General features: G+C 53.4%; 1 protein-coding gene across 3 annotated transcripts in view; it reads left to right on the forward strand.

The window, feature by feature from the left end:
• Setd1b (SET domain containing 1B, histone lysine methyltransferase) overlaps positions 1–24438 on the forward strand; it is a 30535-nt gene extending 6097 nt beyond the window's left edge. For all 3 annotated transcript variants that reach the window (XM_031337806.1, XM_031337804.1, XM_031337803.1), the window contains exons 2-17: positions 91–272; positions 497–595; positions 1216–1486; positions 3622–3734; positions 4524–5744; positions 8870–9694; positions 13583–13844; positions 13921–14264; positions 14351–14453; positions 15007–15549; positions 16557–17813; positions 18579–18745; positions 19765–19896; positions 19985–20104; positions 20184–20321; positions 21759–24438. In XM_031337806.1, coding sequence (XP_031193666.1) covers positions 105–272; positions 497–595; positions 1216–1486; positions 3622–3734; positions 4524–5744; positions 8870–9694; positions 13583–13844; positions 13921–14264; positions 14351–14453; positions 15007–15549; positions 16557–17813; positions 18579–18745; positions 19765–19896; positions 19985–20104; positions 20184–20321; positions 21759–21932 — 5937 coding nt within the window. In that variant the 5' untranslated portion in view covers positions 91–104 and the 3' untranslated portion in view covers positions 21933–24438. The remainder of the gene's footprint in view (positions 1–90; positions 273–496; positions 596–1215; positions 1487–3621; positions 3735–4523; positions 5745–8869; positions 9695–13582; positions 13845–13920; positions 14265–14350; positions 14454–15006; positions 15550–16556; positions 17814–18578; positions 18746–19764; positions 19897–19984; positions 20105–20183; positions 20322–21758) is intronic.
• Positions 24439–24771: the final 333 nt, after the last annotated feature.

A 24771-nucleotide genomic window follows, 5' to 3' on the forward strand; every position in this document is an offset into this window, starting at 1 on the left:
GTAAGGTGGGAGGGGGTGGGGGCCAGCCGATTGGATTCTTGGGCGAATGTGTAGAAGCGGCGGAGAGGACAACAACTTGCTGGGTTTCAGGTTGGGTTAACGGCATGGAGAACAACCACCACCACCACCACCAGCAGCCCCCGCCGCAGCCCGGCCCTTCGGGCGAGAGGAGGAACCACCATTGGAGAAGTTACAAGTTGATGATTGACCCGGCTCTGAAAAAGGGGCACCATAAACTGTACCGCTACGATGGGCAGCATTTCAGCCTGGCGGTGAGTAGCCGGCGCGCCTTCCCGCCACCCCCACCCACCCCCGGTGGAGCCCCCCAGACAAGAGGCGAACGGAGGGGGACCCCTCTCCCAGCCACCTGGCCAACTGTCAGCCAGGGCTCCCTCCCCTCAGCCTGGAGTGGGACTGGTGCCTGGAGGGGGTGGGGGGTCTGCCCCTGGGGAAGGTGCCAGTCCTTCTATACTGAGCCCCCTATCTCTGCCCACAGATGTCCAGCAACCGCCCGGTGGAAATCGTGGAAGATCCCCGGGTGGTCGGAATCTGGACCAAAAACAAGGAGCTGGAGCTGTCTGTGCCCAAATTCAAGGTAGGACCCCTCCTCTCTGTCTTATGGTCCCTCCCCCCCCCCCTTCCCCGAGTTCGAAAATAACGCCAGTCCTGACCAAGCCCAGCCGGATTCTGAGTTCCCGCCGTCCAGGACTGGGAAGTTTTGGCGGGGAGGGGGGAGAGGGGTGTCCCCTCCCGGCCACTGTAAACAAAATAACACTCGGAGAAACTGTAACGAGGGCACTGATACTGTATCCTGCCGGCAGAGCTGGGGGCTCCCAGTCCCCACCTGGGTCCTTCGTACCCAGGGCCCCAGCTCAGGGACCCGCCCCTCTCCCAGCCCTTTGGCTTTAAAGGGGACCACTTCCTAGACCAGAGGGTCGTCTCGGATCCAGCAGCAGGGATATGAGGCCAGAATAGGGGGCTGGGGAAAGAGAAACTGTTTCTTTTTCCCCTTTCCTTTCGAACCCAGTGGACTTCCAGGTTCCAAACGATTTAATCCTCCGTTTCCCAGGCCCGCCCGCATGTTTTTTTTTTTTTCTTTGAACATTAAAAGAAAAATAAATCATTTTTTTTAAACTGCTGGGCAAGTGAGGAGTGTTGTGTTTTCTCTTTGGTTTTAATGTTTTCCAAACTCCCTTCCCCCGCGGCCCCTGCCAGATCGATGAGTTCTACGTGGGCCCTGTGCCTCCAAAGCAGGTGACATTTGCCAAGCTGAATGACAACATCCGTGAAAACTTCCTAAGGGACATGTGCAAAAAGTATGGGGAGGTGGAGGAGGTGGAGATCTTGTATAACCCGAAGACCAAGAAACACTTGGGCATTGCCAAGGTGGTCTTTGCCACGGTCAGGGGCGCCAAAGAGGCTGTCCAACACCTGCATAGCACTTCTGTCATGGGCAACATCATCCACGTGGAGCTGGACACCAAAGGTTAGTGGAGGCCCATTGGCATCCCGCGGGAGGGGGGTTTGGGGGTGGGGAGGAGCTGGAAGGCCACCTGTCAGTCTCACCCCTAGTCTTGGAAACACCTTCCTTCCTCCCTTCAGAGTTAGAACCCCTCTACCGTTTGTCTCTTTCTTGGGATTCCCCAGCACCACCACCTTATTTACTTTTTTGTCCCCTCTGGAGGGCAGAGTAGCATGGAGCCAAATGTGTTGTCTGTTGCTAGGAGACAGACTATAATTTACCAAATGTGCCAGTCCTTGGCCACTGCACCCTTAGGGACCACCCAGACGCTTTCCCACCTATGACACCCCTGTGGGCCCCTCTCTGAGCCCCAGTGGCCTGCGTTTAGACAGTCCCTAGTGTTGCCGCCTGTGTTAGGGGAGAAGGGAGGGCTTGTTTATCTGTTGGGGGCAGAGGAAGAACCATGTGCCTTTAAATTCATAAAAGTCATTCTTTAAAGATCTAGGGTGCCATGCCCCTTAACCCCCTACCGGTGCCCCTTCCCCGAACCAATCTGAGCCCTGGAGTGTTTCATTGATAATGTTCTGATAGCATTGATAGTGGATCTTGGGGGCGGGCTGCTCTGGGTGCTCATGGGTTGACACTTGTCTTCCCTCCTCTCTCTTAAAGAGACCGCAGCACCTCTGTCTGCTCAGGCTAGGGAGCCACACCTCCTACCTCCAGAGCTGTTGGCTCTCCCCCACCCTGAGTCCTGGCTCAGGTGGCAAGGCCTGGAGAGATACAGAGGGCATTCCCCCTAAGCTTACCTTCGTCCTTTCCAAGAGATTCCTGCCAATCTGAGGGAAAGTGCAGGGGGCTTTGGGACCAGGTGGTCCTGTGATCCTAATGTTAAATCCGGAGTTGGGGGAGGGCCATGGCACTGGTGAACCCTGCCTGGGAGGACTCCAGGGGTGAGCGCCAGGATTGTTTGTGTATCTGAGCACACACCAAAGGCAAGACAGAAAAACTTACTCTGTTTGGCTTCTGATGACGGCTCCACGCCATCTCTAAGACCGCGCTGGGTGTTGTTGCAAAGGCTTGTGGGTTGTGGTAATTTTGAGTGGATTTGGTTACAAAGCAAAGCCTGGACCTCGTCATTTCTGTCCAGTCTACAGCTTTCCTGCTCCTCTTTTCCCTAGTTCCTGAAGCTCTAGTCAGTCATCCCCCCTCCTCTGTGTGTGTGTGTGTGTGTAAACAGACTATTAAAGCTGAAATTCTGCTTAATGTAAGTCTGCAGTCCCCCTCCCCCATCACCTGCCCACATCTTAAGAAACAGCTAAGTCTCACTACAATTTCATTTCTGGGGGGGTGGGGAGGGAAAGAAAAGAAAGAAAGAAAAAAAAAACACAGTCCTCAGTCAGATACTACCACTTCTGTTTGAGATTGTATTGTATTTCGAGAAGTGGAGACCAGTAAAGTGTAGCTCAAGGAATGCCCCTCCTTTGCATATGTAAGCAGCTGCCTCTAAGGCTCTATAAATACCAATAATCTCGGGGCTGGTTGATAAAAATCTCTCTCTGGTGGGTAGAGAGTTAGGCATAGGGCACAATGGGACCATGAGGGCCCCAGGTAGTCCCCAGGCAGACTTGGGGCACTCTTGGGGCTTCAACTAGTGGAAAGCATCATGCAATTGGCTCACAGTAATATGTGTGTTTGACAGGCTTTGCTTGTCTTTTGGCTCCAGAGAGTTAAGTCACCTCTGTCACCAGACTTCCTCTGTCCTTGTTACAAGCAGTGGCTATTCTGTGGTGAAAGAATGTGGGGGGATGGGGTGGTAATGGCTCCTTTTTTGGGGAACTATAGTCCAAGTAATGGAAAGAACTTTCCATTGAGGATGGCATTTTGGGGGTTTTTTTTTGGGGGGGGTGTTCTGTCCCTCAAAGGCATTGGCCTCAGAATCTCAGGATCAGAAATATCAGAGTTTTGCAGCTTTGTTGGACAGATGAGATTCTCGAATGAGGTGAGAGAGGGTAGGAACCCAATCAGGGGACACAGTATCCCCAGGCCTGTGGTCACAGGCACAAGGAATCCATGAACATGCTAATAAGCGAGTTGAAATCCCCATGAGGATGTGTCATGGTGGAGCCTCCATGGATACCCTTGTCCCTTGCCTGTTACAGGGGAAACTCGCATGCGCTTCTATGAACTGTTGGTCACCGGCCGGTACACCCCTCAGACCCTCCCAGTCGGTGAGCTGGATGCCATTTCTCCAACTGTGAGCGAGACCTTGCAGGTAGGTTCATCCCTGTTGCTGCTCTGCTTCAGCACCTCTGGCTTTAGCAACCTGACCACACCTGCAATGGGTTCAGAGCTGATCTAAAAGCCCTGTTTCCCCAAGATCTGCTGCAGCCTATCTCCTCTGGGATTGGTCCATCCTCCCTGTGGCTTTCTTTCAGTCTACCCGGAGTCCCTCCTCCCATCCCACCCTCCCTATCCATACTGGAATTCCCACAGATGCTGGGCTGGTTTTCCATATGAATGTCAAAACATTGCTATGTTTGGGTCTTAGTGTCTTGTACTCCCCTGTTTCAGGGTTCAGATCCTCTTCCGGAACAGACTGGCTCCTCAACCCACTCACTGTATAGTAGGACACTCTCATAGCTGCCCTCAAGACAGTTGAAGTCCATTTGCCTGCTGATCGGGAGGCATGGGTCACACCATTTAAATCTCTAGAATTTGTAAGGACAGTCCATCCATCCCAAGAGCACAGTCATTGGCCATGTCTCTGTGCCACAACCTTTAGTGTCAGGTAGTCTGAAGCGGGAAGGACGTGTCAGCTTATACCAAGGTTTCAGGGTCTTCTCTTTGTGCTACCAGCATTAGGGAAAATCCTCTATGTGTCCTATGTATACCTAGGGGCAGGAAAAAAAAACCTGAGAGCTTGTGAGCACTGTTTCTTTTCCTTGTGTTGGGAAGTTGTGGGCTCCATGCTCCTTAGCAGCCAGAGTCCTAGCGGGAAGCAGCTCCACTGCTCAGCTCTGCCTTCCCTCCACTCCACTCCCATGATTCCTTTTCTCTCCAGCTGTCAGATGCTCTGAAGCGCCTCAAGGATGGCAGCCTGTCAGCAGGCTGCGGCTCTGGCTCCTCCTCGGTCACCCCCAATAGCGGCGGGACCCCCTTCTCCCAGGACACAGCTTACTCCAGCTGCCGCCTGGACACACCCAACTCCTATGGACAAGGCACCCCGATCACGCCTCGCCTGGGCACCCCTTTCTCCCAGGATTCCAGCTATTCCAGCCGTCAGCCCACACCCTCCTACCTCTTCAGCCAGGACCCCACAGCCACGTTCAAAGCTAGGCGGCACGAGAGCAAGTTCACAGATGCCTACAACCGCCGCCACGAACATCATTATGTCCACAATTCAGCGGTGGCCGCAGTGGCTGGAGCCACAGCTCCTTTCCGAGGCTCCTCCTCGGACCTCTCTTTTGGGACAGTTGGCAGCAGCAGCACTCCCTTCAAGGCTCAGTCCCAGGATTCCACCACATTTGCCCATACTCCACCACCTGCCCAAACAGCTACAGCTTCTGGATTCAAATCGGCTTTCTCTCCATACCAGACCCCAGCACCCCCATTCCCGCCACCCCCCGAGGAGCCCACTGCCACAGCAGCCTTTGGGAGCCGAGACAGTGGGGAGTTCCGGAGGGCACCTGCGCCCCCACCCCTGCCGCCTGCTGAGCCTCCAGCCAAGGAGAAGCCAGGCACCCCTCCTGGCCCCCCACCCCCTGACAGCAACAGCATGGAGCTGGGTGGTAGGCCTACCTTTGGCTGGAGTCCTGAGCCCTGTGACAGTCCTGGCACTCCTACTCTGGAGTCCTCTCCAGCGGGGCCAGAAAAGCCCCACGACAGCCTGGACTCCCGCATTGAGATGCTGCTGAAGGAACAACGTACCAAGCTGCCCTTCCTGCGTGAGCAGGACTCAGACACTGAGATCCAGATGGAGGGCAGCCCCATCTCCTCCTCCTCCTCCCAGCTCTCCCCGCTCACCCACTTTGGCACCAACTCGCAACTCGGCTTCCGTGGTCCCTCACCGCCCTCCTCGCGCCCCTCCAGCACAGGCCTAGAGGACATCAGCCCTACACCACTGCCTGATTCTGATGAGGATGAGGATCTGGGCCTGGGCCTGGGGCCTCGGCCCCCACCTGAGCCAGGCCCCCCAGACCCTATGGGTCTTCTAGGCCAGACAGCTGAGGTGGATTTGGACCTGGCAGGAGACAGGACACCGACCTCAGAGCGGATGGATGAGGTACCACCATGCCTGCCTGTCTGTCTGGGATTGATTTTGTCTGCCTGTGTTTCCCCTTGATACATTTCACTAGCTAAGATGCAGGAGCAGTGGGACCCCGTAACAGTCCTACCTGGAAGAGTCTAGACTTTTCATCTTGGGCTAAGTTCTGACTCTGAGCTCTAGTGGGGTTTGGAGAAGACTCTAGGCTGTGCTCATGGTCCCAGGTCATTTTCTCTGTTAATGGCTTAGGAATGATCAATCCTGTCACTCTGGCATATTGGAGGTTGGCCAGGGTGCTGTGTGAGGCTGGCTCAGCAAACGCACCCAAGTGGTGTCCCAGCTTGCTGCACTGAAGAGATGAGAAAGTATGCAGGTGGAGCAGTCCGTCTGTCTGTCTGTCTGTCTGTCTTCCTTCCTTCTCTGGTGGCTTTAGGCTCTAACGTTTAGGGAGAAAAGGTTAGGGTCAGCTTTGGAGGGGAACAAAGCATAAATCAGGTGAAGGTGTCTGTCCCCTACCCCTTCCTTTCTTCACTCCATCTCATTACCCAGACCTCCTGTCTCAGAAGTTTTGAAGCTGGGAAGGTGAGAAGGTTCCACTATCCGGGTTTTCTAGGGGAGAGGAGCATTGTGTCATCTTCTGGCTTGGGATCCTTGTGCTGGCCCAGCACGAATTAACAAACAGAAGCTCAGATGCAGACCCATGCACCTGTAGACACAGAATTGAGTGTCCTCTCTTCCCTAGCCCTTCAATAAGCCCCTCTGGCTGCCTGGAAAGGAACTTTGGGAGTCAGGAGAGGAGGTGGGGCCGCAGGTGGTTGAGGCTCCTGGGAGCCTGCAAGCAGTTCTGGGGAAGTGGTTTCTGGCTTAAAGGGTCAAGGCAGAGGGAGCTGACAGGTGTACTTGAGCTAACTAGGCTGTAGGCCCTTCCCCCATCCCTTCTAGGCCGCCTAGGTTTGGCGGATGTTTATCATGCCAGCCACCTGGTCCAGGCTTGAGAAGCTCAGAGTAGCTGGAGGGCACTGGCCGCCCTCACACTCCCTCCCTCCCTCTCTCCCTGGGCATAAGAAGAGAAGAGGAAACTAAGGCTGGGAAGGCTGGAGTCTGGAGTGCCCTAGGACCGAATCACTGAGATGTTTCAGAAAAGAGCTGAGCATCAGGTCGACCCTCCGGCGCCCCCTGCTGGCGGACGGGAGAGCAGTACTTAGGTTTCCTGGTAGTGCATGGTGTCTGTAAGATAGAGAGCTCTGCCCCCAGAAGGCTGAGGGAGAGAGGGAGCAGCAGCTTGGAGAGGACCGGTGGGAAGTACAAGTTTCATCCCCAAAGCCTTAGCTGTCTTGTCACATGGACTGTGTGACCTAGAGGGAGGCATTTTCTCTATCTAGTCTCAGTTTCCTCATCTGTTGAGTGGGTCAGTAAGAGCCCTGCCTCAGCATCTCCATGGAAACAAGTATCCCTTCACCTGACCTACAGAAACTGAAGCCAGCTAGTTCCCACCCGCTGTGCCCTGGGAGGGAGGGGGCAGTGCTAGTTTGCCTGTGCCACTGTGATTGGCTGACTGTAGCAGCCAGAGTTAACCCTTTGAGTGCTGCTCCGCTGTGCTGGGTGCTGTCCAGAGCTGACGTTAGGGCATTCTTTCTCTTCTTGCTCTGCTTGCCTGGCCCTCCCAAGAGTACGTTGAGAGTGAGCTAGACATAGATGTGTTCTGTGTACAGGGGAAATGAGAGTCTAGACACTCCTTCCCCGGCGGATGACTCCTCTGAGGCCCTCCTCATCAGGTGGTGTGTGACCTCTGACCACACGCCCTCTCTGCCTTCCAAAGCACTTACTGTCTGTCAAGCCTTGTTTTCTTAACATTTTCACCCAGGGTGAGGTGTGTGTGTGTGCGCGTGTGTGATGGGGGTGTCCTGACCCACACAGGAGTCCCATATGGGACTGGAACTCATCTTTCTCACCTTTCCTCAGCTCTAAACCATAGGAGCTCAATGCCTCTCTCCAGTTACCAGGCTCCGATCCTAAGGTCCCAAAGACCCAAATCTCAAAAAATTCTCCTGCATAGCCCAAGTTGTCCTTGACTCCTCCCCTTTCCACCTCCTTGCAGTTTTAGCTGAAGCTCTTCTTGGAGCAGGTGTCTGGTGCACGTGTCCCAGTCTGTTGCGGGATGCAACCACACACATCTGTGGCTCTCAGCCTTGCCAGCTCGTTCTAAAAGCCAAGGAGACTTGAGTGAGAAGACTGAGAAAAGATTGAACTGGCCCAGTAGGGGTGGGCTTGCCCAGCTCTGGGGCTAGGTCTGTAGAGTACTGACCTAGCATGTCGCCCAGGGCTCGGTCCCTAGCTCAAAAACAAACAAACCAAAACCCCCTCTAATTTATGAGTCCTTACTGCAGCTGCCTACCCCCACGCAGGCAGCCCGCCCTTGCTCAGCCGATACCTTTTGCACAAGGCCCTGCTGGCCACAGTGAAGACCACACACTGACTGAACCCTGACTGGGGAGCCACTTCCTGTTTCAAACCCCAGGCTGTGTCTCTTATTGGTTGCGTGGTCTCGGGGAAGTTACTTAAACCTTTCTGTGTCCCAAGTTCCTCCTTAGTAAAAGTGGAGAGAACAAACCTACTCTGCCCAGAGTTGCTCTAAGAACTGGCTCGTGTATGTAAATTTTCCTGGCACTCGGGGAGGAGCACAGAGTTAACTCTTTCCTGTGATCTCAGACTTGACTGCAGCTGAGCTCTCGACACCCTGCTCCCTTTCCTGGCCTCTTTCCCCTTCCCCTTCCCCTTCCCTTCCTCTTCCCCCTTCCCCTTCCCCTTTCCCTTCCCCTTCCCCTTCCTCTTCCCCATGCTTCTGGTCATGCTTCACCTCCACCATTTTTGACAAGTACAAATCAAGATTTGCGGCTATCTTCGCCGCTTTTGGGTTCTCCACAGCTAGAGCGGTGCCTGGCACACAGGTGCTGAGTGAATGGCTCTTTTGATGCCCCTTGTGCCAAAGGGGAAAGTATGGTTTGGGATGGTTGACTGATTGGCCCGAGGTCTGTCCTACAGCCGGGAGTCTCCCACACGGATCCCCTGATCCCACGCCTCCGACCCCTCGGTGCTTGGGAATTGCTTATGAGCCCTTGTCTTCCTTTGCTACTCTCTTCCAGGGCCAACAGTCCTCAGGAGAGGACATGGAAATCTCAGATGATGAGATGCCCTCGGCTCCCATCACCAGCGCCGACTGCCCCAAGCCCATGGTGGTGACCCCAGGGGCAGGGGCTGTGGCAGCCCCCAACGTGCTGGCTCCAAACCTGCCCCTGCCCCCACCCCCTGGCTTCCCTCCATTACCCCCACCCCCTCCACCACCCCCACCCCAACCTGGCTTCCCCATGCCCCCACCTCTGCCTCCACCACCACCACCACCACCACCAGCCCATCCTGCAGTGACAGTGCCCCCACCACCCTTGCCAGCACCCCCGGGTGTCCCGCCCCCACCCATCCTTCCGCCACTGCCACCCTTCCCACCCGGACTGTTTCCTGTGATGCAGGTGGACATGAGCCATGTGCTGGGTGGCCAGTGGGGTGGCATGCCCATGTCCTTCCAGATGCAAACACAGATGTTAAGCCGGCTCATGACAGGCCAGGGTGCTTGTCCCTACCCACCCTTCATGGCCGCTGCGGCTGCCGCTGCTTCTGCTGGGCTGCAGTTTGTCAACTTGCCCCCCTACCGGGGCCCGTTCTCCCTGAGCAACAGTGGCCCAGGACGTGGACAGCATTGGCCGCCCTTGCCCAAGTTTGACCCCTCAGTGCCGCCACCAGGCTACATACCACGTCAGGAGGACCCGCACAAGGCCACAGTGGACGGGGTCCTGCTGGTAGTGCTCAAGGAACTTAAGGCCATCATGAAGCGTGATCTCAACCGCAAGATGGTGGAGGTGGTGGCCTTCCGGGCCTTTGATGAATGGTGGGACAAGAAGGAGCGGATGGCCAAGGTATGTGGGTGGGTACTCAGGGAGCCTCTGAGGGTCAAGAGAGGGCCGGCAGGAACTGGACTAGGCAGCCCTTTCCCTGAAGATGTGTTACCGGTTGGGTGGTTGCTTCTGCAGCCAGCAGGAGACTCCTTTAAAAAGTGCTGATAAGCTGGGAGTTGGTGGCACACATCTTTTATCCCAGCAACTGGGAGGCAGAGGCAGGTGGATCTCTTGAGTTTCAGGCCAGCCTGGTCTACAGAGTGAGTTCAACCAGGGCTACAAAGAGAAACCTTGTCTTGAAAAACCTAGATAGGTAGGTAGGTAGGTAGGTAGGTAGGTAGGTAGATAGATAGATAGATAGATAGATAGATAGATAGATAGATAGATAGATAGAGTGATCGAGCAAGCTGGACTAACTGAGCAGGCTGGACCCATGGCCACTGGCTGCATGTGGCTCTTCCCCTTTAAAAAAGAGAAGACAGTACCCATGAGACACAGTTCCTCATTGGCTCATGCTGAGTTTCAGGTGCTCAGTGACTTCCTGACCAGTGACTGCCTGTCCAGGTGGTCTCACGAGCAAGGTCTCTGTGACCGGATACATTTCTCTGCTGATACATTTGGCACAAAGTCTGACTTTGTAGGGACCTCCGCTTGCCCTTTTTTCCTGGAAGCTTAGCCTCATAACCGATCCCCATCCCTAACTACCCTTTCTTTACACACGTAGGGACATTGTATCCTTTTTCTTTTCTTTCCTTTTCCTTTTATTTTCCTTTTTTTTTAATTTTTTTATTTTTTATTTATTTTATTTTTTTATTTTTTGGTTTTTCCAGACAGGGTTTCTCTGTGTAGCTGTCCTGGAACTCACTCTGTAGACCAGGCCTGCCTCTGCCTCCCTCCCCACTGCTGGGATTAAAGGTGTGGCCACTACTGCCTTGAAGGCTTGAATACTTTTTCTTTAAGAGGTGGAATCTCCGCCTATTCACTGAAGGCTCTAGGATGATCCTGCCTCAGCCTTCATATTTGCAAGGACAGGCACTTCCCTGGCCTTAGTGTTTCTAAATCCTCTCAGTTAAGCTGAGAGTAGTGGCTCACACCTTTAACCCCAGCACTGGGGTGGGGTGGGTGGGATGTGGGGGGTGAAGGCTGTAGAAGCTCTATGAGTTCAAGGGCAGCCAGGGTTACATAGTGAGACCCTGTCTCACAAAAGCAAATAATGATCAAATAATTAAAAGGAATGCCTCAGTTGCTGCCCAGCTGCAGAGGAGAGCGGACTTGCCCATGTTGTGTCCCTCCCTGCGCTGCACTCTAGGGAGCTCTGTGACTAGGGACTTGGTCTCTGCAATGTAGGTAAGTGAGGCCTGTCAGGACTCATATTATGGGGTCATAAAACCAGAGAACTACCTGCCACACAGTTCTTTATCGTTTACTTGAACCGTGTTGGCCCCCCGGGACTGAGTGACAGTCGCAGCTAAGGACAGCTACGTCGTCCATGACTTAAATTCCCCACACTCTGAAGATGGCTCGTTTTGCCCAGGTCTCGTCCGTCCTCTCAGCCCCGTCTGTCAGAGCCTTGAGTCACCACCTCTGGGTGAACACTGAAGTAAAAGCTGTGCAGGCATGTTTGCTTTTTGTTGTGTTTTGTTGTGGTGGTTTGCTGTTTTGTTTTGTTTCAGTTTTTCAAGACAGGGTTTCCCTGTCTAGCCTTGGTTGCCTGGAGCTCATTCTGTAGACCAGACTGGCCTTGCTAGCTTATAGAGATCCACCTGCCTCTGCTCTCCAAGCACTGGGATTAAAGGTGTGTGCCACCAGTGCCCGGCTCTGGCAGTTTTTAAGACAAGGTTTCACTATGTAGCCCTGGCTGTCTGTAACTTGCTCTGAAGCCCAGGCTAGCTTCCAACTCAGAGATCCACCTTCTTCTGCCTCCTGAGTCCTGGCTTTAAAGACACGTGATAACCTCACCGGGTTCTCACACATACTATAGACAGTCTCATTTTAATTAAAGCTATATCTGGTTTATGCTTAAGTAAAATACTTATTGAAGCCAGGTAATGCACGCCTTTAATTTTGGTACTCAGCTTGGTGAAATCTCTGTGGGTTCAAGGCCAGCCTGGTCTACATAGCAAGTTTCAGGACAGCCTAGGCTACATAGAGAAACCCTGTTTCCAAAAAACCCAAAAAACAAACAAACAAATTAAAAAACCCACAAAACCCAGAGTCCCTAACCCAGGCTAAGCTCAAATTCCCTTTATAATAGAGAATGATTTTGAACTGAGAATTTTCCTATTTCCACCTCTGGGGATCCCAAAACTAGGGTCCCAAGCATGCCCCTCCACACGCAGACACACCAGAAGAGAGCATCAGATCCCATTACAGATGGTTGTGAGCCACCATGTGGTTACTGGAAATTGAACTCAGGACCTCTGGAAGGGCAGTCAGTGCTCTTAACCGCTGAGCCATCTCTCCAGCCCCCTGAATAAATTCTTTAAACTATGGGCAGTGCAGGAAGCCCTAGGTGAAGCACACCCCATCACCCCATGCACACGTGGGAGGTATCCCCACCACCCTTGCCGGGAATGTCAGGAATGTAAGGCCAGCCTTTGCTACACGACTCCATGCAGAAACCAACAAAATGGGTTAGAGAGATGTCTTAACAATTAGAAGCCCTGGCTAATTTTTCTAGAGGACCCATGTTTGTTTGCCAGCATCTACATGGCAGGCCAAAGCTATCTGTTAACACAGTCCAGGGATCGAACTCCTTCTTATGGCCTTTCCTAGGTACTAACTAGACATACATAGCACACAGACATACATGAAGACCAAGCAGCTATACACATAAGATTAAAAACAAACTTTTAAAAGAAATTATGTAACAAATTCAAAAGGCTAGGAGCTTGGGCTTGATTTTTTGTTTGTTTGTTTGTTTTATTTTGAGATAGGGTCTCATATAACTCGGGTTGGCTTCAATTTTGCTACGGAGCCAAACAAAGTTGCCCTTAAATGCCCCCATCTCCCAAGTGGTAAGGATTACAAGTGTGTGCCACCAGACCCAGCTCTGTTGTGGTTAGCATTGTTTGTTTGTTTGGTGGTATTTTATGTATTGTGCGTTTCTTGCCCGTATATATGTAAGTCCACTGAGTGCCTACCTGGGGTCCACAGAGGCAGGCTTCAGATGCCCTGAAACTGGAGTTAGGGATGGATGTGAGCTGCTATATGGGTGCTGGGACTAGAACCCAGGTGCTCTGTAAAGGCAACCAGTGCTGTTAACCACTGAGCTGTCTCCCTGCCCCCACTCCTCCGTTTGTTTTTGTTTTTGCATTTTTGGTTTTTCGAGACTGCGTTTCTCTGTGTACCCCTGGCTGACCTGGTACTAGCTCTGTAGACCAGGCAGGCTGGCCTTGAACTCAGAAATCCACCTGCCTCTCTCTGCCTCCCAAGTGCTGGGATTAAAGGCGGGTAACCCCCATGGCCAGCCTTTTTTTTTTTTTTTATAGCACTAGCTCAAGAAATAAAATTGGTCTCAATTAATTTCTGAAAGAAGAACCATTAAAGCTCCATTCCTTCTGTTATGGGTATATTGAGTCTGCTGCGTAGACGCTGTGAACGTTTGTAACGCGCTACCCAGGGAAATTGGACCTTGGTCCCTGTGGTCGTGACGTAGACATGTCCTTACAGCTCACCGCTCTCATTCCTGCCTCCCACATGGGGAGGCTGTGCTCCAAGAACCACAGCTGTGGTAGTGTTTTTGGTGAGGCCATGGTGGAGGGGCAGCGTGGGCCTCTAGAACCCTGGGAAGGGAGTGAGGTGTGGCCCAGTGTATGGGAAGAAAGTGTGCCGTTACCTAGGACTGCCTGCAGGGGGCAGCAGCAATGCCTCGGACTCTGGTCACTGTCCCCTTCTCTCCCATCCCAGGCCTCACTGACGCCCGTGAAGTCTGGCGAGCACAAGGACGAGGACAGGCCAAAGCCCAAAGACCGAATCGCCTCCTGTCTGCTGGAGTCATGGGGCAAGGGTGAGGGCCTGGGTTACGAGGGCCTAGGCCTGGGCATTGGACTGCGGGGTGCCATTCGCCTGCCCTCCTTCAAGGTCAAGAGGAAGGAGCCACCAGACACAGCCTCTTCTGGTGACCAGAAGAGGCTGCGGCCTTCAACCTCTGTGGATGAGGAAGATGAAGGTCTGTGCTTCTGGCTGGCTGTTCGTTCCCCCTTCACCCCATCTCTGCGTCCCTGCTCTAACTCCTGTTCCCACAGAGTCAGAACGGGAACGTGACCGGGACATGGCTGATGCCCCCTGCGAACTCACAAAGCGGGATCCCAAAAGCGTGGGTGTGCGACGCCGGCCAGGACGGCCCCTGGAGCTTGACAGCGGCGGAGAAGAGGATGAGAAGGAGTCTTTGTCAGTGTCCTCATCTTCCTCAGCATCCTCATCCTCGGGATCTTCCACCACCTCACCCTCCTCCTCCGCCTCAGACAAGGAAGAGGAGGAACGAGAAAGCACTGAGGAGGAAGATGAGGAGGAAGCAGAGGAAGAGGAGGAGGAGGAAGGTCCCAGGAGCCGAGTCTCCTCACCCTCATCCTCATCCAGCTCTGATAAGGTCGGGATCAGAGGCTCCTGGGTGCTGGGCTCGGGGACCTGGTCCTCCAGCTCACCTTTGTCCCTCTCTCTGTCCTTGTACCCCAGGATGATGACGATGACAGTGATGACCAGATCGATTCTGATATTGATGATCAAGGTGCACCCCTGTCGGTGGCCAGTGAGAAGGACAATGGAGATTCTGACGAAGGTAAGCAGGGAAGTGGGTGTCCTGGCCCTGCTCCAGCCTGTGCTCCCACGATGGGACTTGAGTCATTGATATTCTGGGACCAGTATTTTAATGCTTTTGAGTGGCATTGTATTCCTTAAAGCACATACCTTGTCCTGTGTGAGCATCCCAGCTACACCAAATGGCAGGCTGGGTGAGTCCAGAGACCCAGAAAATAGATCAGTGGGGTCCTTGAGCCAGGCCTGGGTGGGGGAGGGGTGTTGGGCGGAGGACTGCTGAAGGGGATGGCTTCTAACTATTGATGGGAATACTTAAGAACTAAGTGGAGGGGGTAGTCACTGCTTTGGGAAGCTGTGGGGCACCAAGATTGTTCACTTCTAAATGTACAGTCTTATGTTAATTTCACCTTGCTCCTTTTTATATTGAAGAATAGATTCCTCCCCTTCAGCATTTAAAGGCTGTGTTCAGACAGGCTTCCTGTTCCAGGCCTTTGGGGAAATATCTAGCATGGGGTGGGGGCAGCCCGAACTGGGGCTGTGGAAATAACCCTGCCCAACTTATGTCCCTCACCCAGAGGAGACAGAGAGCCTCACCACCTCGAAGGCCCTGGCCGAGTCGTCCTCGTCCTCCAGTGAAAGTTCTGGGTCTTCTGAGTTTGAATCCAGTTCCGAGTCCTCCTCCTCATCTTCATCCTCGGAGGACGAAGAGGAGATGACTGTACCTGGGGAGGAGGAAGAGGAAGAAGAGGAGGAGGAAGAGAAAGAGACCGCAATGGCTGCAGCCACGGTAGTGGCGATGGCAGAAGAGAGCATGCCTTCAGCAGGTGGCCAGGACTTTGAGCAGGACAGGGCAGAAATGCCTCTGGGCCCACGAGGCCCCATGCGGGAGTCCTTGGGCACTGAAGAGGAAGTGGACATTGAGGCTGAGGACGAAGTCCCTGAGATGCGGGTTCCTGAGCCAGAGGAGCCTCCATTGCCCATGGGTGCTCAGGAGCTGGAAGGGAGCCCAGAGCCCCCAGAAGAGCCAAGCTCAAACACACAAGGGGACATGTTGCTCTCTCCGGAGCTTCCCACCAGGGAGACGGCTCGATCCCCATCACCCCCTGAACATGGTCCAGGTAATCTTGCAGCCTCCTGGGTGGGAGTCAGGTGGGGCATGTGGCAGAAAGCTGGGTAGTGTCTTTCCCATCAGAACCAGTCCTAGGTCTTCTGGAAGGGCCTCAGCAGACCCCTTCGTCGGGATCACTGACAAGCTCAATATTCAATGCCAGTATGCCCGTTTAGTGGCAGTTAAATAGAACAACCTATGGGTGTCGGGTCAGGTGAGAGGACAGTGGGGTCTTCACCCTGGACCACCTTTGGGGCAAAGCCCAAGAAAGGCTCATTAACTGGGAGCCTTGGGATGGGAGTTCCCGCAATGGCAGGAATGGTCTCTCTGCCAGGCACAATGTTGCCACTGAGCTCTTCTATGGGGAATCAGTACCTTTAGTTAATCATAATTCATTTTAACTTAGCTGAATGTGGTTAGTCTGTATCTTTATAAGGTGGGGGGGGAGCAAACTGTAGATTTTGTATAATGTATGGCGTTTGACTGAGTACAGACCACAGCTCTTTAAACAGTAACTCAACAAGAAGGTTCTTGTGGTTCCATTTTAGGTGTTGTTAATACAGTAGTAGAGCAAATGGACAAGATACCTGTCCTCATGAGGCACATATACTAGGTCCGAGAGACAGGTTACAGCAAATGTACTAGGGAGAATTAGATCCCAAGAGAGTGGAGGTAAATACCAGGAGAAGTCTGTGAAGACTGTTGGACTCAGATGAGACTTAGATTTTGTTCCACCATGAAGCAGGTGGGCCTCAGGCACAAACTAGTGTTTTTCTTCTCTGGAGTCCAGACCTGAGACCTTGTAGGTACATGCTTGTCAAGTACCACACCACTAAGCTGTGCTCTAGCCACACGAACATAGCTTTGCAGATGTGGGTCCCTGACCCTGGGCTGGCTACCAAAGAGCCTTCCATAGTATTGTCTGCATAGAAGGGCAATAAGAATATATAAGGTTCTGAGAGACGAGAGACATTTGAATTAAATACCAATAACCTGGTTTTGCCTACCTCCCCACAGAGTCAGACCTGGACGTGGAGCCCGAGCCCCCTCCGATGCTCTCCTTCCCCTTGCAGCCACCATTGCCGCCCCCTCGACTGCTCCGGCCACCCAGCCCACCACCTGAGCCCGAGACCCCAGAACCCCCCAAACCTCCTGTCCCCCTGGAGCCTCCCCCTGAAGACCAGCCCCCACGTACCCCAGGCCTCTGTGGCAGTCTGGCCAAGTCACAGAGCACAGAGACAGTGCCAGCCACCCCAGGTGGGGAGCCCCCTCTGTCGGGGGGCAGCAGTGGCCTGTCACTGAGCTCCCCACAGGTGCCTGGCAGCCCGTTCTCATATCCATCCCCGTCCCCTGGCTTGAGCAGTGGGGGCCTTCCACGGACACCTGGTCGGGACTTCAGCTTCACACCTACCTTCCCTGAGCCCAGTGGTCCCTTGCTTCTGCCTGTCTGTCCCCTCCCAACTGGTCGGCGAGATGAGCGTGCTGGCCCCCTGGCCTCCCCAGTGCTCCTGGAAACTGGCCTGCCTCTCCCGCTTCCTCTGCCTCTGCCCTTACCTCTGGCATTGCCTGTCCCTGTCCTGAGGGCCCAGCCTCGGCCACCTCCCCAGCTGCCTCCTCTGCTGCCTGCTACCCTAGCTCCTTGCCCAACCCCCATCAAGAGGAAGCCAGGCCGGCCCCGGCGATCCCCACCATCTATGCTGTCCTTGGATGGGCCTTTGGTCCGGCCACCACCAGGACCTGCCCTTGGGAGGGAACTTCTGCTCCTGCCAGGACAGCCACAGGCCCCCATCTTCCCCAGTGCACATGACCCTCGGGCCGTGACCTTGGACTTCCGGAACACGGGGATCCCAGCCCCACCACCCCTCCCACCCCAGCCTCCTCCACCTCCACCTCCACCACCAGTTGAACCCACCAAGCTACCGTTCAAGGAGTTGGACAACCAGTGGCCCTCCGAGGCTATTCCCCCAGGACCTCGCCGTGATGAGGTCACGGAAGAGTACATGGACCTGGCCAAGGTGCGGGGACCATGGAGACGGCCACCTAAGAAGCGGCACGAAGACCTGGTGGCCCCATCAGCCTCACCCGAACCCTCACCACCCCAGCCCCTCTTCCGGCCCCGCTCAGAGTTTGAGGAGATGACTATCTTATATGACATCTGGAATGGTGGCATCGACGAGGAGGACATCCGCTTCCTGTGCGTCACCTATGAGCGCCTGTTGCAGCAGGACAATGGCATGGACTGGCTGAATGACACACTCTGGGTCTACCATCCCTATATCCTGCCAGATGTGGGGTCCGCATCCTTCAGGAGCAGGGAGCCCCTCTAGGCATTCCACCTTGTCAGTCACAATCATGGTACCAGGGAGGCAGTAGTGTATGATCATCATCACCTATCAAGTAGCCGCTGCACCAGGCCTGTCTCACACCCAGGGGTAGCTGAACTGGTCTCAGGTCTAAACATAAGCATAAACATAACAGTCGAGGAGACTGAGCTACTCCCTCAGCAGGGTTCTGCCTGGCTGAGCTGAATCCCCAGTGGCCCAGTAATAATATACAGGGTGGTTAGTCTCATTTAACACAGGAAAAAACTGATGCTCAGAGAGGCCAAGTGATCTGGCCCAAAGTCACACAGCTACCAAGTGGCAGAGCTGAGGTTTGAAGACAAAGACTGCTCTAGAAGCTAGCTCTTTGCTATCCTAAAGCTAGGTTGTTATGTACTGTCCAGCCATAAGGACAGAACTATCTTGATCCCTATTGTCCACACTGTTTTGAGCATTGGCTGCTTCAGGAGCTCTGCCAGAGTACTCTGAGATATTGAGCTGCCCATAGATTCTCCATTGCCCCATCTCCCGGGCGAGAAACGGGAAGTAGTAATAAACATGACTAGTGTCATGTGTCTAAGAGGTCATCAGAGGTAGGTGGGTGGTGGACCTGGGCATCCTAACCCCTAGAGAGGGGTCCGAGGCTGGGGAGGCCAGGCAGAGGGGCAGGGAGGGGAAATCTCTGAGAGTATCCATGTGGCCCTTGACCCACGCCCACCCACCAGCCTCTCCTCGGCCAAGAAAAAGAAGCGGGAGGACGGCATCCGCGAGCACGTGACGGGCTGCGCCCGCAGCGAGGGCTTCTACACCATCGACAAGAAAGACAAGCTGAGATACCTCAACAGCAGCCGTGCCAGCACAGACGAGCCCCCCATGGACACCCAGGTACCGTGAGCAGGGCCGGCGTAAGTCTGGACTCAGAGTCGGGCGGGAGTCTCGGGCAGGGGCTGAGGGTGGGGCAGGAGTCTCGGGCAGGGGCTCAGGCCGCATCCTTCTGGCCTGTGGGTTAGGGCTGTGGGAGGGGAAAGGTAGGGCTGGGGGCTTCTGGCATAGTCTGGCCTACGTAGGTAGATGCTATCTCAGAATTTTAAAAATGGCTGCTTTTTATTCTTCGGGTAGTAGAGAGTCCCAGATGGTTTTAACCTTGGACATAAATACATTCCCAAAAAAGTTGGCTTCTCCCCCTCCTCATCTGCCATCTATTCAGCACACACCTATGGCATCAATGAATAAAAGTATTTTCTCATGGTGTGTGTGGGGGGGTTCATTCAAGCAAACACACAGTCAGGAGCAAATGCTGTGGATAAGAGGGAGGTTGGCGAGTCCAAGGGGGTCGGAGGAAGCCACATAGAACAATAGGAAGAGACCACAGAGAATAGAAAGGTGGGGAGCAGGGGCGTTCATGGGTAGGACTCATTTTCGAGAAAAGAAGCACTTCAGGGTGCTGATGGGAGGCGGGTGGTGGCCGTGCACTTTTTTTTTTTTTTTAAGGTTTATTTATTTTCTGTTTTGTTTATATGAGTACACTGTCTTCAGACAGCACCAGAAGAGGGCATCAGATCTCATTACAGATGGTTGTGAGCCACCATGTGGTTGCTGGGAATGGAACTCAGGACCTCTGGGAGAGCAGTCAGTGCTCTTAACCTTCCGAGCCATCTCTCCGCCCCAGCACTCAGGGGGTGGAGGCAGGCCTGGTCTACAGAGCAAGTTCCAGGACAACCAGGGCTACAGAGAGACCTTAAACCTTGCCTCAGAGAAACCAAAACAAACAAAAGAGACTGATAGGAAGAAATGGAAAGCCAAAGATGCTCGAAGCCAGGAGGTTGGGGGGTTGCAGAGCCAAGGAGGGTGTGATAGGGCCATGTCTGTGCCTTTCTGACTTGTCACCCACTTTGTGCCAGCAGGGTATGAGTATCCCAGCACAGCCCCACGCCTCTACTCGGGCAGGCTCAGAGCGGCGGTCTGAGCAGAGGCGCCTCTTGTCGTCCTTCACTGGCAGCTGCGACAGTGATCTGCTCAAGTTCAACCAGCTCAAGGTGAGGCTAGACCTCCTCTGGGGCAGCCAAGGTCAGCCGTGGGACATCAGAGTACTCACCCATCCTGTCCCTCCCTCCCGTCCCCTAGTTTCGGAAGAAAAAGCTCAAATTCTGTAAGAGCCACATCCACGACTGGGGCCTGTTTGCCATGGAGCCTATTGCCGCTGATGAGATGGTCATTGAGTACGTGGGCCAGAACATCCGCCAGGTAGGTGCTGCCTAGGGTGCTGAGGAGGGGTGGCAGGGGTGAGGAACAGGCCCAGACTTAAGGCTCTCTCTGCCACCAGGTGATTGCAGACATGAGGGAGAAACGGTATGAGGACGAAGGCATCGGTAGCAGCTACATGTTCAGGGTAGACCATGACACCATCATCGACGCCACCAAGTGCGGCAACTTTGCACGCTTCATTAACCACAGCTGCAATGTAAGTGCCCGATGAGGGCCCAAGGTGTTCCCTCCTCTGTACTGAGGAACCAGGATCCCAGGCACTGCAGTCGTGTCCAGTTGACCCACGGGTGACAGGGAGGGAGAGGGACTGAGCTCAGTTGTTATGTCTGTTCAATGGGCGCAGTGGGAATTCTGGAGTCACATGAAAGACAGAAGTTGCTCAAGAGGCGGGCTGAGGCTGGGTGTGATGGTGCACCTTTAAACCCAGCATTCAGGAGACGGAGGCAGGTGGATTACTGTGAGCTAGAGGCTAGCCTGGTCAATATAGTGAGTTCTAGGCCAGCCAAGATAACACAAGTAAGACCTTGTCTCATTGGTGGGTAAACTGGTTGCCTTACAAGCACGGAGACCTGAGTTCAGCTCTCAGAACCCATATAAAAGGGGCCTGGTGTGATGCCCATGCTGGGGAGGTAGGAACAGGCGAATTCTCTGAGCTCACTGCTCAGCCAGCCTCGCTAATCTGGGAAGCTGCAGACTAGGGAGACACTGTGGTTAGCACTGCTGCCAGCCAGGTGAGGGATGACAGCTTGGTGACTTGAGAAGTAGGAACATGATGGGGAGGAGCCAGAGCCAGCATTATTAGAAGGGAGAACTTGGGGAGAAGGATTTTGGCTTCAGGCTCCCTGTGATGTGAACTCTCTGTAGTATCTGTTTACCTTGCTCTCCAAACAAAAGCAGCCACAAGTGATAAGCCAAAGAAGAACAGCAAGACTGTGCCAATAAAACTTTATTTACTAAAGCAGGCAAGTAGGGCCTATAGTTTGTAGACCCCTTATCAAGGGCTCAGAAATAACACCCGAGTAGAGGTGCAAATTCAGGCATCTCCTGCAGTATGAGGAATAGTGGTGGTCATCTTCAGAGACTTAGCTTTGGTTTTTTTTGTTGTTTTTTTGTTTGTTTTTTTGTTTTTTTCGAGACAGGGTTTCTCTGTGTAGCTCTGGCTATCCTGGAACTCACTCTGTAGACCAGGCTGGCCTCGAACTCAGAAATCCACCTGACTCTGCCTCCCAAAGACTTAGTTATTTTTTTAAACGTGTATGGATGTTTTGCCAAGATGGATGGATGGATGGACGGAGGGATGGGTGTGTGTATTCCTGATACCCAGAAAAGCCAGAAGAAGGCACCTGACTCTGGAGTTAGGGCATGGTTATGAGCCACCCCGTGGAAGCTGAGAACTAAACCTAGGTCCTCTGCAAGAGTTTAAAGTCTTAACTGCTGAGCCATCTCTCTAGCCCCCCCACCCCGCCCCCCCGCATCATTTTTATTTGGTACTGGACATGGGAGGAGCTAGCCGGAGAGCCAAGCGTGGAGCTCTGGTACCCATGAGTCAGGCTTGGTTGGCTTCCATAGCTCCGTGACCAGGACCGGGTTGGGCCCTGACCCCGTCTTACCGCATCACCACCCTGTCTCGCAGCCCAACTGCTACGCCAAGGTGATCACGGTGGAGTCTCAGAAGAAGATCGTCATCTACTCCAAGCAGCACATCAATGTCAACGAGGAGATCACGTATGACTATAAGTTCCCGATCGAGGACGTCAAGATCCCCTGCCTCTGTGGCTCCGAGAACTGCCGGGGGACGCTCAACTAGTCCCCGCGTGCCAAAGGCCAAGGATGTCAGCCGTAGCCCAGGAGGACCCTCGCTCGCCCTGGGCCAGGCTCCACCCCACCCACCCATTTCAGGTGCTGTCCTTTTCCCCAGCAGCCGCACTAGGGCCTGGCGCCCCCCAACACTATCCCAGGACCCACCCGCAGCCCCAGCCCCGCAGCGGGAAAGGGCTTCTCTGTGTCTCCACTTGCCTCTTTCCGTTTTACAGATGCCCTCTACAGGCTTCGTATCCTTGTGAATCTGGCTTTCCATTCCCCTTCCGTCTTCCCTCCCTGTCCCCGGCCTCAGTCTTTCCCCGTGAATGCTGCTCTGTGGTGGTGTCTCCTCTTTATTTTCTTCCTCGTTCGAAGAAAAGACATTTTTTAACCATTGAAAATGTGAAGGCAGAATCAGAGGAGGAGCCCTGTGGGGGCCCGGAGGCCTCAGTGAAACTGTGTGTGGGCCCAGGGTCCAGGCTGACCCTGGACTAGGTGCTGCAGGAGGGGGCGGGGGGGGTTGTCCCGCGGCCTCAACCTCAGAACACTACATACCCGAAAGGCCCTTCCCATCCTGTGGATGCAGTGAGCAGACCCCACAGTTTCTCCTGGCCTGTTCCGCAGTCTGTCCCTTCCCCTGTGGTTGAGGGTGCCCTTTCCTTTTGGTAGACCCTGGGGGAGCCAAGCTGGTCCCAGACAGGAACTTCCTCTCTGGGGACTCCCAGCTGCCCTACCACCCCCAAATCCTTGGGTTCAATGTTTACTTTCTCATTCGGATGCCAGCATCGATGGAGCCTCCCAGGATCCCCAGTGCGGTGGGGGCACTGGGAAGGGTGTTTACACTCTCTGCAGCCTTGGCTCTGCCTGGGTGTAGAGGGTGCCAGGGCCCTCAGGGCCTCCCCCCAGCCCTGCCATTACGGGTTGTCTGACCGTACGCATGTGACATTTTTGTTGTTGATAAGCTTCGCCCCATTACCCCAAGCCCCACACCCATGTCACCCTGCTGGAGGCCCCCATCTAGGAGGCCAGGACATATTTATTTCCATAGTGAGCAGGTTGTTTCTCCTAGAGAAAGGAAGATAATCTTGGAAATGATATTAAAATTCCGATCTCCATCTTGGACAGCTCCTGCCTCCCACCCCCATCCTCTTCAGGGTTAATTTCCATGAATTTTTTTTTTCTCGTGTATAAAATCAAACTGAAGGGAAGAAAATTATTATTTTGGCGTTCTGAACCAATCCCTGTAGATAGACTGCCATAACAGACTTTTTCTTGGGAACTTTGTTTCTTGTAGAAACAAGTGGAAAGACTTTTTTTTTCCTCTCCTCATTTCTTTGTACCTTAAAAAGAAAAAAAAAAAAGGCAAACCAACAACAACAAAAAGACACACATAAAAACAGCAAGTCCCATCCCCCCTCCCCGGAAAGCAGAACAGGCGTGTAAATACTTCTGGACCGCGACTGTTGTGACCCAGAGTCCACCAAGATGAAGTGCTCCGGGTGGGCCCACCCCGCCCGCCCGTGGACCAGGTGGCGGAGCCTCTTGGTATCTCAGCTTGTGTCAAGCTCCCTTATCATGTAAATTCTGTACAAAGAATTGTTTTTTGTTTTTTTTTTCCCTCCCTCCCTCCCTCCCTCTCTCTCTCTCTCTCTCTCTCTCTCTCTCTCTCTCTCTCTGTCATTGGTGGTTTTGTTGTCTTTCTTTCTTTTTTAATTCTTCCACAGGCCCTCTGTGTTTGAGACTGTGCCCACTGGTCTGAAGGTCAAGAGAATCATTATCATTGGCAATTAAGACACAAGGGGCACCTGGGCACAGCGCCCACCTTCTCTTCCACGTGCAGTTTTCTGCATAATTGTGCAAATGAGAAAAAAAAAAGATTTATTTTTCACAAGAAGAAATGTGTAGCATGTAGAGATGGCTTAATTTGAGTTACTTGTGCAGCCCGGCTGGCTGGAGGCCTATCTTCACCTTACCTACTAACATCCATCACGAAAGGATGAAGATGCCCACAGGCCAGGGAATTGCTGTCGGGTCCCTGGCAGTGCCTCTGTGAGCTCCTGTCATGGGATCCGCATGCATTAACCTTGGCTGGCTTCGGTTTAGGGTGAAGTGTTGAGCTGACCCTTCTCCAAACCCCTGGCTTCCCGCCCGCCGCCCCCTCCCCCCAGCACCCCAGGAAGGGTTTGCAATATTCCTGATATGTGGGCCTATTTTTCTTTGAAAACTTTTGTTATCATTGAATAGATCTCTGCTTTTGAAGGGTCAGGGGTTTCTGATTTTTTTTTTCCTCCTCTCCCTGCCCCTGCAAAGAAGAGAACCAATAAATTTTAGGGTTGTCTGTGCGTATAGACTCTGTCATCTGTATGTAACTTGTTTTTGAAGAGAAATGTTTCCGTTGTGGGTGTGTCTTGCTGTAAATATTTGTTCATATTTTTGTGAATTCAATACTATGTACCATTGTATTATAGTAACTTTTATAAAGCAAACCATAAATATACTGACTTTTCTTACAGCTACGCCGTCTCTCTTGCTCTCCCCCTACCACACCCCAGGCCCCTTCTCCATGATGACAGTGCACCATAGTCATGAGGGTGGGTTGGCCAGGCCCAGGAACTGGAGGGGAGGGGAAAGGGTGATAGCGCTCAGAGCGTTGTGGGTTTCTTTACTTTTGAGCTACCATGCCAGGTTGCCCATTTGTTCTCCACTTGATTTTGTCCTAAGGCTCAGGGGTAGTGGTTGGCTCTAAATTCTGAGCCTGTCCATTGGTTGTGAACTGGGTCAGACTATAGTCAAACTAGACTATAGCCCACCAATTTTGGTTGTTTTTTTGTTTTGTTTTTTCGAGA

The sequence above is a fragment of the Mastomys coucha genome, unplaced genomic scaffold, assembly GCF_008632895.1.
Source record: "Mastomys coucha isolate ucsf_1 unplaced genomic scaffold, UCSF_Mcou_1 pScaffold22, whole genome shotgun sequence".
NCBI lineage: Eukaryota > Metazoa > Chordata > Mammalia > Rodentia > Muridae > Mastomys > Mastomys coucha.